At 48.7% G+C, this 13,655-nt stretch overlaps 1 protein-coding gene across 3 annotated transcripts in view; it reads right to left on the bottom strand.

The window, feature by feature from the left end:
• Positions 1-13,136, bottom strand: part of COLQ (collagen like tail subunit of asymmetric acetylcholinesterase) — a 56,895-nt gene extending 43,759 nt beyond the window's left edge. The window contains exon 1 of one of the 3 annotated variants that reach the window (XR_011496501.1): positions 12,926-13,126. Coding sequence is in view for 1 of the 3 variants with exons in the window: in XM_014859471.3 (XP_014714957.1) it covers positions 12,926-13,031 (106 nt within the window). In the remaining 2 variants the exon portion in view is untranslated. Of the gene's footprint in view, positions 1-12,925 lie in introns of all 3 variants that reach the window. The other 2 variants (XR_011496502.1, XM_014859471.3) reach the window with 2 other exon arrangements.
• Positions 13,137-13,655: the final 519 nt, after the last annotated feature.

The following is a 13,655-nucleotide window of genomic DNA, read 5'->3' as shown; positions in this document are numbered from 1 at the left end:
ATTCGGGAGATCTGGCCATCGGTCAGAGACGAAACCTGCCATTGCATCGGGCCCAAAGGGTGGGTTATTTCCAACCCCTGCTGACAACCGGGGCTGAGTGGAAAGACCCTGTGTTTCCAACCGCCTACATTTGCAGGATTTCATTTTTCCATGGTGATGTTTCAGCTCTACGGACGCTCGTGATTCAAAACCATGTGGCTCACTTAACCCTTTCCCTAGAGCGCCCCCAACCCTGCCCCTCACCCTAAGTATTTGTCGTCTGAGTGTCTATGGGTGGGGAGGTGGGAAGCAGGGGCCCCAGGAGCCCCCGGGCACAGACGGACATTTCTACCCATTGGTCTCACAGAGTCACTCAAATCCCTGGATTCCGGAAAGTGGGTGACCTTGGGCTGACCCCCTTGAACTCAACTGAGAAATAGAACTTCTCAATTGAACACGTTGGCAAGATACGCCTTAGGCTTTTTGCAGCCCTACCATTCTGGAAATTCTCTGAGATCTCAATTCCCTCTGCAAATTCGGGTCTAACAGACTGCTAAAGACAGAAAAATCCCACCTTGTGCTCCACATGAGAGGCTCTGTTTTGCATGCATATGTGGAATTTTGTTGAATTATTTCCAGTAGGTCATACATTCCTGTGATTTAAAATTCAAAAAGTGTAAATAGGTATACATAAAAACTCTCCCACTCCTGTCCCAGATCCAATGATTTACTATCAGTTATTTGGTCTTCTGTGTATACTTCCATGAATATTTTACACATACAGGAGCAAACAGATAGGTATATTATTTTCCCCTCTCACTCAAAGGGTTATTATAATATAATACTATACACAGGGTCCTCTCTCATGGTTTCTTCACCATATTTCTAAAAGATTATTCTGTGTAACTACATATACTGCATCCAACATTCCTTTCTATGGCTGCATAATATTCCTTCATTTGGAAGAACCATAATTTGTTCCCCTTGCCCCCTACTGATGTGCATTTGGGTGATTTGCAAACATTTGCTGATGTAAACAAGGACACAACAAAATAGCCTTCCACGTGCATCTTTGTGTATGTTGGTAGGTGTGTCCATTGGATGACTTCCTAGGGTAGAATTGCTGAGTCCAAGAGTGTGTGCATTTGTAATTTTCACACGTTGCCTAGTTCATCTCCACAAAGCCTCCATCAATCCTCATTCCCTCCACGTCGGGGCAGAGGATGAGAGAGTCTGTTTCCAACACCCTCGCCAGCACACGTGAGGTCAGACCTTTTGAATTTCGCCCGCCTGAGAGATGAAGGACAGTGCTTCAGTGTGGTTTTAATTTGCATTTCTCTTATGGGGAATGAGGCTGGGTTATTTTCATGAGTTTTAGAGACATTTGTACTTTTTTCCATTAGGTTGTTGGTCTTCTCTTACAACTTTTTCCCTATAAGGAAAGTAGCATTTTATTATGTGATTTGCAAATATTTTCCCCAGTTTGATTTGGCCTTTTGACTTTGTTTTTGATTGTTTTTCCCACACACAAATTTTTTCTTTTTATGGAGTAGAATTTACAGCAGAAGTCTTTTTTTATGGCTTCTGGGGTTTCCCCCCATTAAAGTTACCCCCCAAATCTCCCAAGGTTTCTTCTAATAATTTTATCACTTCATAGTTTATATTTAAATCTTAATTCATTCGTAATTCATTCTGGTGTAAGAGGTACATTTGTTTGTTTGCTTCTTTTCCAGAAGACATTTTATCTGTGATCTAAAGCAGAAAACAGAAACGTTCTTTAAATTACCTTTATGTAGCCTGCAAACGTCAACTCTCACAAGACTTGGTGACGTGTGCTGAGCACTTATATGTGCTAAGCGCTGGCCTACAACAGCCTTAACGGTTGCTAATGTTTTCTCCGTTTGACAGATAAGTAAACTGAGGCTCAAAGAAGTGCCCAGCTAAGCAGCAGGATCATGACTTGAACCCAGACCAGTTGTCTCCTCGCCTTAATTGCTCTGCTCTCATACAAACCCCACCGCTGGTGCACCCTGAGATCCCACCATGGCGATCCACTCCCCTCCTCATTCACTCTTTCATGTGTTACTTTAGTGCCACAAATAGACTATGGGCTCCTTGAGTTAGTCTGTCTTACGAACCTTCCTGTTCAATATAATAGTTAAGGATGTAGTAGGAGGTGCAATAAATATTGGTCCTTTGGCGGGAAGCATATCAAAAGCTATAGGTCTGAAGTAATCGTTGTAATTAATTCAGAGACGAGAGACAGATTTGACAAGCTCATAATATTAATAGTACTATTGATAAAGAGGATCTGAATCAATTCAAATGGATTTTATTGCCTCATTTAGAAAAAAAATTTCACAAAATGCAAAGTGGCAGCAGATGGGTATATGGCCAGAAAATTGAGCAACGGTGGCAAATCAGCCACCGTTGACTGGCATTCCATTTGAAGATTTCCTATTTAATAATCTTCCCCCGATTGCCCGGGAGGACCCATGCTGGCAAGCCTGATGCCTTGGCACCTGCCATCGATTTTGAAGGGGGCAAGACTGACATTCCGGGCAAGGTAGATGCTGTGTGGACAGAGGCCCCGCTCTCCTGACACGGATGAACTGGAGATGGGGAGGGGCTCGTCTTACCAGCCAGGTTCCGCACAGCATTGCACAGTTTCCATAGGGTGGACGCTGTCAGCACTGCAGGGTCTTGGGGGGTTTCCTGGGAAGCTGACCCTGTCTGGGGAAGTGAGAAGCTTTCTCTGTCACAGCCTCAGGGAGGGCCACCTGCGGGTAGACTTGGCCCGGCAGCAGGCCTTTCTGCTGAGGACTCGGTACGGTAAGGAATTAACCTCACATGTGAGCCCACGCTTTCCAGGTCGTGAAAGTTCAGTGTTGCCCCTCAAGGGACAACAACTCCTGAGTACGCACTCTATTGGCTCAGAGCTGGGCCCTCCCATGCTCTCTCCTTGATCCTCACACAACCCCTTGAATTCCCTGCTATAATGTCCACCTTTTCCAGGTAAGCAAAACTGAGGCTCTGACATTCCGGGTCCCATGGAACTTCTGAGCCCGGACCTCTGATTCCAACGCCCATGCACTGTGATGTCCCCGCTCAGCCTCAGGCTTTTGAGGGAGACTCTGAATTCTGAAACTGGAATCTTCGGCACCGTGAGCAAATCTCTGCAGCCACTGAATAAGAGGAGGTGGGATTACAGCAGAAATGAAGCATCCCGGGAGGAGGAAGTGGCCTGGATTCCAGCTCTCTCACCACCAGTTGGAATAATGGTGGCAGCCAGTAACTGAGAGCTTAACTGTGTCCCAGATGCACTGCACAGCTCTGCACCCATGAGCTCATTTAATCCTCTTCGCCTTAATGAGCCAGGTACTCTTATCGTCCCCATTTTACAGAGGAGGAAGTTGAGGTGTTAAGAAATTAAACCACTTGGCCAAGATCACTCAGCTAGTGGGTCACAAAGCTGTCACTCAAGTCCAGAGCTATCTGAACGTGAACCCCACGCCTTTTACTCTCACATCATGGATTCTCAGGTGTCAATGCTCAGAGGAGAAACATGTGCCAAGAACCCTTCTTTGTGCAGGTGTGAGTTCTGTAAATTAGCAAGCAGCTTGTTAGCCTCAAAGCCAGAGAAAGTCTATGGCTAATAGGATCTTTAAAATCCAGTCCATCCCTTCATTTTACAGATGAGGAAACTGAGTCTCACAGAGAGCAAATGGCTGGTCCAACACAACACTACACAATGTCCCAGGAGTTAATGCAGGTCTAGAGAAATAACCCAGGTTTCTCAAATTTTACCTCAGAGCCTTAGCGATGCACTGCGATACCTCTCAAAGAACATCAGTAAACAGGCAAACTGTCAACCCTGCTGACTAATGTCCCCACCCCGCCTTCTAGATGGGCCTGAACAGAGATCCTTAGCAGCAATTACCATGTGGCCAGCGCCACACCTGTCAGGCAGGCGCACTCTTACTCTCAGGGCCGCCCAGTGGAGGAAGTGCGGGCGGGGCAGCTGACTCCCGAAAGTGAAGAAAAAAAGAGTAGCAACTATGTACCTCAGATACTTTGGGGAAAACATCTCCAAGGCCCAAATTGTCCAGACAGCCACCTCAGCCTCCCACGCTTCACTTTCTACGGGCAGACACAGAGAGTAGAGGACGTGCCACCCACAGCCACACGGTTCCCTCAGGGCCCTGCCGCTCCCTGGAAACAGAAGACATTCATCTTTTCCATTGTTAACTTGCCCTACCATGACCTTACCCGACACAGCTCTCAGAAAGATGGACAGGAGGGAAAAGGATCATTGTCCTTGCTTGGAGCCTCCCTAAACCCTGAACATTAATCTCACCGCTAGAGAATTGGTTTCTGGATGACCACAGAGAATTTGGAAGACTTTTGGGGGCCACTCCATAAGGTCCACCTCAGAACAGATGATCTCAGAAACTGAGCCAGTTCTGTTTGGGCACAAAGGGGCAGGCCAGTTTGAACCCTCAACCATAATGCCTCACTCCACAGGCCCCTCACATAGGGGACAAGTTCAAACACTTGAACAAACCTTGAGTCACGTGAAAGTAAGAAAGTCCCAGTCAGGCAGGTAGGTCTCTATAGGTAGGATGGCCATGATCGCCCCATCCCCTACCCTCTGAGTCCCTGAGAAGCCACATGCCAGGTCTGAGATCCCTGGAAGGTCCCTCCTGGAGCCTGTGCCCCGAGAGAGAACTACCAGCTGCAGCAAAAAAGCTCCTGGCCTTTCTCCAGACTTCTCAGAAAGACGCCAAGAAGGCCAGGTAAGCGGCACAGCAGGATGAGTCGGGAGGCCCAGCAGGGGAGGAGCCTGTCCCACTGGCATTCATGTTTCCTTCTCCTCTTTCCTCTCTCTTTTTCAGACCCCAGCTGGTTCACGGTGCAAAGCCCTCAGCAGCCACGAGGCCTCTCCGTCAGCTGTCGCTAGCTCCCAACACCCGCCTCGTGCGTGTGCTTATGTTGGTTGCCATGGGGACCTAAGTGCCGGCTTGAATGGAGCTAAACACTCGTAGGCTGGGAGATGGAATAGGGCCAGGTGTATTTTTAAAGCCATCTGGGAAAGCCGGTCACCCCGAGAAGAGCCTCCTTTCCTGGTCACCGCGTCCCTGCTTTAGGGACTGGTTTATAGACGCAAAACAGATAAAAGTCGAGCCACCTCTTTCTGCCTTAACTCACTGAATATTTTAAGCAAAAAGTTATTGTTTGGGACTTTTGCCTCTTAACACAAATGCATCTTAGGGGAAATTATGGCCTCTTGGCATGTGTAGAGACACTGTGAGGTTCAGGAAATAATGACAGCAAACGTCTATACATCACATATTATATACCAGGCCCTATTTTAAGTACTTTATGTTCATAATTAGCCCACTGAATCTTCACAACTGCTTTATGAGTTAAACCCTACCTTTAACCCTATTTTATAGATAGGGAAACTGAGGCACACACAGGACAATTTGCCTGCCCTACATCACAAAGCTAAAGGAAACACCAGATTTGAACCTAGAGGCCCTACCCCTAACCACCAGACTACTCTGCCTCTGTAATAATTTGGGAGTCAGAAAGTCCTGATTTGGAATTTTGGCCCTGGCACTGTGTGCCCTCAGACAAGTGACTGCACCTCTCTGAATGTTACTTTCCTCTTTGGTAAAACGGGGGCACAAATGGCTTGTGAAATTGTCATGACGATTAGAAGTCATATAGGCTAAGAGTCTGGCAAACAGAAAGTGCTCAGTGCAAGGCAGCTGAGTTTCTGCAGCTCTCTCACAGTACAGAATCCACAGCAGGTGCTGCCACTTCCCTGCCCATACCCCTCAGCTTCATTGGGCCCACGGGCTTCTAGCTCCTGCCACAAGCACTTGTGACTATGCCAGAGAGCTTCTCCAGCTGTGGAGGCTGCCTGGGGCAAGCACGTCCCCAGGAGCTGGCGTATCGATATCCTAAGTCCCCTGTCTCCACAAGGTCCCCAGTAGGACTGAGCCCCAGCTGCCCACAGCAGCAATCTGCTCATCATCGCGCCCTCGCTGACTTCCCTTCCCTGTCTCACTGCCCTTCTGCAATCACCTCCCAAATAAATTATGTGCACCCAAATCCTGGGCTCAGGGTCTGCTCTGGGGAGAAATCCAGATGAGGACAGTATATACGCCTTTGATTCTGATGTCACTTAAAGAAAGCACTCCTGGGTCACTCTACTCAGGAGAAAAGGTAACTGCGGCAGACTGAACGATGGCCCCAAAGGGTCCAGATCCTAATTCCTGGAACCTGTGATGTTACCTTACATGGCAAAGGAACTTTGCAGGTGTGATTAAATTTAGAAGTTTAAGATGGGGAGACTATCCAGGTGGGCCCTAAATGTAACCACAATATCCTTATAAGAGAGAGCAGAGGAAGGTTTGACACGGAAGAAGAAGGCAATGTGACCACTGAGTGGCCACAGGGAACTAATCTAAGAACTCAGAGGTGATCTTCAGCAAGGGTTCTTAAAGAGTGGTCCATGGACCAGCAGCATCAGCAGCACCTGGAATCCTATTAGAAATGCAAACTCTTGGGCCCCACTCCAGACCTGCTGAATCAGAAACTCTGCAGGTGGGGCCCAGCAGTCTGTATTTTAACAAACCTTCCAGGTAATTCTGATGTTAGCTATAGTTGACTGGTTAACCCTGGCTAGTCATCAGAATCACCTAGTGAGCTTTAAACACTACGTGGGCCCAATCCTATGCCCCAGAGATTCTGAGTTAATTGATCTGTTCAGCCTGGACACTGGGCTTCTGTAAAGCAGTCCAGGTGATTCTTGTGTCCAGCCAGGGCTGAGAACCAGTGGTGTAGTTGGTGAACCGCTGATCTAGAACATAGACTTTCAAAATGAGCTTTGCAGAGCTTGGGAATTCAGGAAAAATGTCCCAAGGCTGTTAAAGAAGGAGGAGGCAAAATCCGAGCCAGCAGGGCTTCTGATCCCAGAGGCCAAAAAGTCACATGCCCAGATGGGGCTGGACAGGTGAATGGATTAAGGAAGGTGGACCAGGTGTAAGACAACAGGGCACAGTGGGGACTTGGGAGCCGGGGCTGAGCGACCACCTGCTGCTCCATTCCAAAGTCGTTGCCATATCTGACTGCCAGGTTGTCCTGGTTTTCAAGACAGCTTCTTTTCAAGAGACATCAGAAATACATTTTGAAAAACTAAGTCACTCAATTCTTAAAAGTTACCAACTAAAGCAAGTTTTAAAAATATCTTTCTGTTTTTTTTAGTACAACATGAAGGCTGAACACGGTTAAACAGAAGCCTGGATCTGGTGCTTGGGAGGCTGGATAGGGGTGCGGTGCTGCTGCAGGTGTCTTTCATTCACCTCCTGGGACCAGCTGGCTGGCCTGGACGAGTTCTTCCCAGGGGACGACAGGAGCTCCACGGCGGTGGGATATTTTTATCTGCTCAGTGCTGCATCCCAGGTCCAGGTACACAGTTGGCACTTACTAAGTGTTTGATGAACGAATAAATCCTCATAGCAATCCTGTGCGCCAGAGACTAGTTTAGCCACTTAGATGAAGAATTTGGGGCTCGCCACAATTGTGGTGTGACCGTCCCACGATCGCAGCATAACCAACAGAGTCAGGATTCAAACCCAGGACCCCACACAGTAGGAACCGCTGTGAAGAGCAGATACAGCTGTAGCTGTGAAAATGCTTTGCAAAATGAGAGGTTTGGGGATCATTGGTACCAACTGTAAGAGTAATACCGGTAGCACTTAGAATGTGAACTGCATTTCCAGAAGCCGGGCACCAGCTTATTTGGAGACTCACTGAAGCCAGAGGGGCTTTCTGTTCCTTCTGGAAGTGCATTGTTTCATATGGTTGCGGGAGTGGTGGGTGTGGATCTGAGGAAAGCAAGCTTGAGTGTGGCGAAGGGCAATGAAGGGGCCTGGCCCTGGGTATCTGAAGGGAAAGCCCCCCATTCGTACATCCCCTCTCTCTCTGTCTGGGCTGGAGATGAGTTCACTGCTTTATTCAGAGGCTTGGGATGGGGTGAACTGGGAAAGCTGGGACCCCTGGAGAGCCCTCTAAGTTCAGAACCCTCTCTGATTGTATTATCCAGAGGAAATATGTGGAGCTAAATCGGAGGAGACGGCTGGGAAGTGCATTATGGAACATTAAACAATAGCTGATCAGCATCAGACGCAAATAAATGGCCCATCATCTACTGCCAAGCACATGATTGGTTCCCAAGCGGAGCCCTGGCTGGCTTCCAGGCAGGGGCGCACAGGGCCAGACATCAGGTCCCATAGGCTGCAAAACGCCTGCTGTGGGTCATAGCCCAGTGGCCAACAGGAGGAGATTTCAGCACCCGGACAGAATCCACATCCTGCTACATGATCTCACTCTGCAGAACTAGATTTAGCTCTTCTCACCATCTGGTCTCTGAGACCTGGACCCAAATCTCATCTGAAGAGTCCCTGCCTGCCTGAGAAATCCTACGGTGGAAGAAGGAAGCCACATGTGTCTGTGTGGGTTTAGGATAGGTTCATTCACAATGGCTGAAGAGAATGTCTGTGAAGTGGTATTCCCTTCCTTGACTCCAGGAAGGCCTCATCCTCCAAAATACCCTGCATGAAGCTCATCTTTCTAGAGCATCCTTTAGCTGAGATCTTAAATCCCTGTTAAAATACAAATACCTTCAAAGGAAAGATAAACCAGAACCCTGGCAAGTCATACACACTTTAGTATAAAATAATCTTCAATCTTTTGCTAAGACCTTTGGGCACTGATATCCTCAGGAGAAGGTAGGAGGGAACGGAGAATAAAGAATCTAGAGCTGAGTTTCCAGAGGACAGGAGGATAGCCTGCAGGACTTCAAAAGCTAATAATATCACTATTTATCCACGGCCATAAGTAAATTTGGTCTACATTGGCAAAAGCCTCACACTTATCAGAAGGCCGAATTCCAGTCTCCAGCTTTCCCACATACCAGCTATGTGATCTTGGGAAAGTCACTTAACCTCTCTGAGCCTCCATTTCCTCATCTGAAAAGTAGGCGTGACCCCCACACCTGTCCCAGGAGTGCAGTGAGAATTACATAAATTGAAATGTCTGGAAGGTCTGCCCTGCTATAGATATTATTGTCCTTGGGTCTGTGCCACCACATTCTAGAAGCTGTACAACTCCTGAGCTACATGTGTGGATGGATATTGGAGCTGAATCAACCCACAGACCCATAGTGAGCCCAGCCAGGGCCGGCCAAACCCGGGCTAGATCAGCTGATCCTTGGTTGGCCCACAAACACATGAACTTCAGTGATAAATGCTTGTTGTTTAAGCCACTGAATGTTAGCGTGATTTATTACCCACAATGGTCAAAACAATACACCAAAGTTCAGGCTCCCGACGTTTTTAATTTTAGGGGCATGTTCAATAGAAATCATTCTAAAATACATCTGACGCTTATCTACCCTCTGAAATAAAATAAAATGAACACAATTCAGTCTTCCCCGGGTCATTCAGGGCCATCACAATGAAACCAGTCAATGTGCTGGAAGCCAATGATGCCTTCAGGACTTACACACAGAAAGGAGGCTCCAGAAATAACTCCAGCCTATTCTTTTTGATCTCAGAACTATCCCCTCCTTCTCTATCGTTTTTCCCATAATCAGTTTTATCAGCTGTCTTTTTTGTTGTTGTCACGTGTCTATCTTAAGCAGCAGCACCCCCCGCCCGCAATCTAATGTGCTACAGCTAATTCAGCACCCTTCAAGAAACCTGCTCTCCATGCCTGTTAGCAAGGTGCCCAAAGGGAGAGTCGATCGGCTTGGAGTAAGGGCCTGAGCTCGTTTTCTGTGAATCAAATGCATGTGCTTTAGTGCTGGGATTTCTATCATCAACTTTGGCCTCTTGGATGCTTTTTGCACCCTTCCAGGTTCTCCTCTGAGACCTGCAGTGTGTTGCCAGGTAATGCTCATCTGATCCAGACAGCTGGTGCTGTGTCGGGTGCTGTTGGAATACAGTGTTTGCTGAAGAGAGAAGGCAAGCCTAGCCCGCAGGCCTGAAGGAGCTCTTCCTCCATCAGTGCCCTCTCTGGGGTACTCAGTGCACTGCCTGTGCTGCCCGTGTTTCACCAGCAGGTGACCATGGGTTCCCCAGAGCAGAGGTGGTGTCCCCCCTGTCTCTGGGTCCCCTGTAGCACTCAGCGCCATGCCAGGCACACCGTAGGCCCTCACTAAGGGGTGGTGGGTGGAATAAAAAGGTCTTCCTTGTGGCCCTTGTTTCCATGTGCACAGGGCTTGTCTTCTTCAGAAGAGTGAGAATCTACAAGCTTCCGAATATAGACTATTTCACAGCGAATTGTTGGAAAGCATTGTAAAGTATTAAAGTTCTCCCGTGTCAGGGAACAGCTCCCATACGTTTATGTCTGACCTGGGCTCTCAGGTAAGCCCTGGAGACGAAATGAAGGGACAAAGCCAAGTGACTCTCCAGGAGAAAGCAGGTATTTTTTGTTCTATTGAGCTGTCACCTTAGTGACTCCCAGTGGGTCTACCTCATTGTTTTGCCAAATGTCTAAAGACCACATTCCCGGCCAGAAGATCCAGATTTAGCAGTTCCCGAGGCAGTGCCTATGGATGTGTGGGCTAGCTATCCCACATTCCCCTCCTTCCTTCATTCTGCGCCCAGAGCCAACCAGCATAGACAGCATCAAGGGGCTCCCCTGCCCCCTGGCTTCAGGTTGGGCTTGGCCAATGGGAGGCACTGCCAAGAGGTGGTTGGATTGGAGGCGAGAGATTGGGGTATTTCTTCTCCCCTTTCTCCTTGCTTTGGGTCCCTCTGTGATTAACGGTCCTGCTCAGGGGCCCCTCCTCCAAGGTCGCAAATCTTCCTGGAATCCATTTGCCCCTTTCCCCGTCTTGTCCTTTCAAGCACAGGGCGACAAAGGCTTCCCTCCACCGCTAATTGCTCAGCATTCCTTGGTGGTTCCCTTAACCCCACCCACACCTTTGAGAGTGGTCCCTGCATTCAAGTTTTTTCATCAGAACCATCTGAGCTGTTGCTTTTTCCTGCTGTTACCTTGATCCGTACCATACACAGCCTTACCTAAAGGCTTACCCTGACTGGTACCATACAGAAGGTTACCAAGAGACGTCTAAGCGGTGCCAGGGTTCTCTCTAAGGCCAGGAGTTCAGAGGAAATCAGAGCTTCTTCTCTTTCTAACTTTCAGAACTCATTAGCCATTTTGGCTCTCTCTAAATTAACTGACACAAAATGATGGCAAACCCCCAGCTATGGATGAGAAAGTTTTTATTCCTTCATTCACTCATCCAGTCACCCAATATTTATTGAGTACCCACCACGTGCCAGGGACTGTTCTGACCCTGGGGAAATGGTGATAATGTACAAGACAGATGCAGAAGTCAGAGCCCACAGAGGCAGAGCTGGACCAGAAACCCAAGTTACCTTAAGTTCTGGGCCTTCAGCAGATTCTCAAATGTGCTGGATCTATGGCCCAAACAAGCTTAAGAACCACCAAGTTAGACCAAATTAACTCCCAAGCTTCCCCCTTGAATAGGGGGAAAATGACACACACACTCAGAAGCTTGCTGCTCTCAACTTGAACCTGTGGGGGCATGTTGGCACACATCCATGGTGGCACAAACACCCACCTTTCCTGCCCACTTCTCACCCTGCCCCCCCCCCCCCCAGTATTCTCCACAAATTCTCTTCCCCCCGTCTTCAGTTCCTCACACGTTTATAATTAGCCCATGCCCTTCTCCGAGTCCTTCCTTCAGGGCCCACAAACGTTGGCAGCACGACATGTCAATGAGCTGTTTTTATGAATGGAGAGAGGTCGGGGACTGGATTCAGAAATGTGCCCTCTCTGAGAGCCTGTGTTTCCAGCAAAGGCCCTGAGAGTGAAATTTCTGCCTCCATTAAAGTAGTTATGAGATTCGTGTTGCAGGGCATGGCTGAAACTGGCTTTGCTGGGGAGAGCCAAGGGTGGCTGAGGTGCACGGAGGGAGGCTGTGACGGGACAAGGCAGCAAAGCCTGGGGTCTGCCTGCCTCCCTCCAGCCCTCCGGAGGCATCTGAGTTTCCTCAGAAAGGTTTTAATAGGCCATGCGGGTAACCCGATACTTCCCCCTGCTCTGGGTCGGTTAGGACAAGGGCAACAGCCTGGTGCCCTCAGAAAAGGTTGGCAGGCTGGCAGAAAAAGCCCCTTTCCCCAAATCGCCCAGCCCTACACCTGGTGGACACACCGCGCTCAAGGCCTGGCTGTCAATCTGGAACCCCTCCATCTCTCCCCGGAATCCCCCTTCTCCTGGGATCTCCAGCTGCCTTATCAAGGCAGAAGTCCCACCCCAGGGAGAGAAGGCACAACAGGAAAGCAGACAGGGCTGGAGAAATGGAAGACCTAGTTCCGAGGCTGCAAGGGAGCCCCTGGCCCCCCGGAGAATCAACTGGACTCCCTTTCCTTCTGGTGGGATGGTCCTGGTGGTGGATGCTGCGTGAGTGGGGCAGAGGCGTGTTCACTCCACCACATCCCCATTGAGTTAAGCCGCCTTCAGAAGGGGTCAGGGATGTATTTATAGAAACGTCGGGGATTCACTTCTCTCTCACTTGCGCTTCTCTCTGTCTCTTTTAAGCTCCTTACAATTCCCAAGCAAAATGAAATCATGCAGCAAACGGGGAGAAGTGGGAGAGGCAGAAGACATTTGTAAAGGGTCTCTGGTTTTGAGCAGCTGGGTGGGGGCCATTTGGAACAAGGACAGAAGGGGCTTCTGAGACAAGCTCTGGTGACAGGACGCCGCTGGGTTGACCGTCTGCCCCCAGCCTCCCTCCACAGACAGTAGAATGGGAAAAATATCAGGACACATTGTAAAGCGATCTTTCTTCCTCCCCTGCCCCCAACAGATGGAAGAGAGGAAAGTTGTGGTCATCATTTACCTGCTGAAATTGGGAGGACGCTGTTGATGAAAGTGGGCTGCGACACGATAAAGCGGAAGAAAAGCTGAAGATAAATTCCCAAAGTCATTGGATTCAGGACAACCATGCTGGCTGGGGTCTGGCCAGTGTCAAGTTCTGGAGGCAAGGCTGCCGTGGAGCCTTGCTTATCTCTGCTTTTGTCTCCCTCACTGCTGTTTGCCTCTCCCTCTCTCTCTCTCCTTCTCTCTCTCTCTCTCTCTCTCTCTCTCTCTCTCTCTCTCTCTCTCTCTCCCTCCCTCTCTCTCTCCCTCTCTCCTTTCCCCAGGCCTTGACCAAGAAAGAATGCCAACCATTTCCCATTAAACCTTCTCCGTACTACACAGGGTTATATTTATCTCAAGCACTGGATCAAATGCCCACAGTAAAATTAAGATGTGAGAATTTTCTGTTTTGGAGACTGAGATCAGCCGCTATGGAAGAAGTGATGAAAAGGCAGCCAAGTCCAAAATGCTGAGTAGCCGCAGTCCTCAAGGGCAGATAGAGTCCCTGATGGATTGTCCATCGGCATCTACCTGCTCAGCACTGAGGTGTCTACAGCATCACGGAATCAACTCTCCTGCTGAAAACAGAATTTCCATGGAGACAAATCCCTCCGTGGTCAGCCTGTGACATTTTCACCCACTGGGTGACAAATGTAAAGCTGACCTTGGATTATTTTTCTTTAATCATCCAGTAAAAAAAGAGGAGGGGG

The sequence above is a fragment of the Equus asinus genome, chromosome 21 (assembly GCF_041296235.1).
Source record: "Equus asinus isolate D_3611 breed Donkey chromosome 21, EquAss-T2T_v2, whole genome shotgun sequence".
Taxonomy (NCBI): Eukaryota; Metazoa; Chordata; class Mammalia; order Perissodactyla; family Equidae; genus Equus; species Equus asinus.
This window is presented reverse-complemented; position numbering and strand designations above follow the sequence as displayed.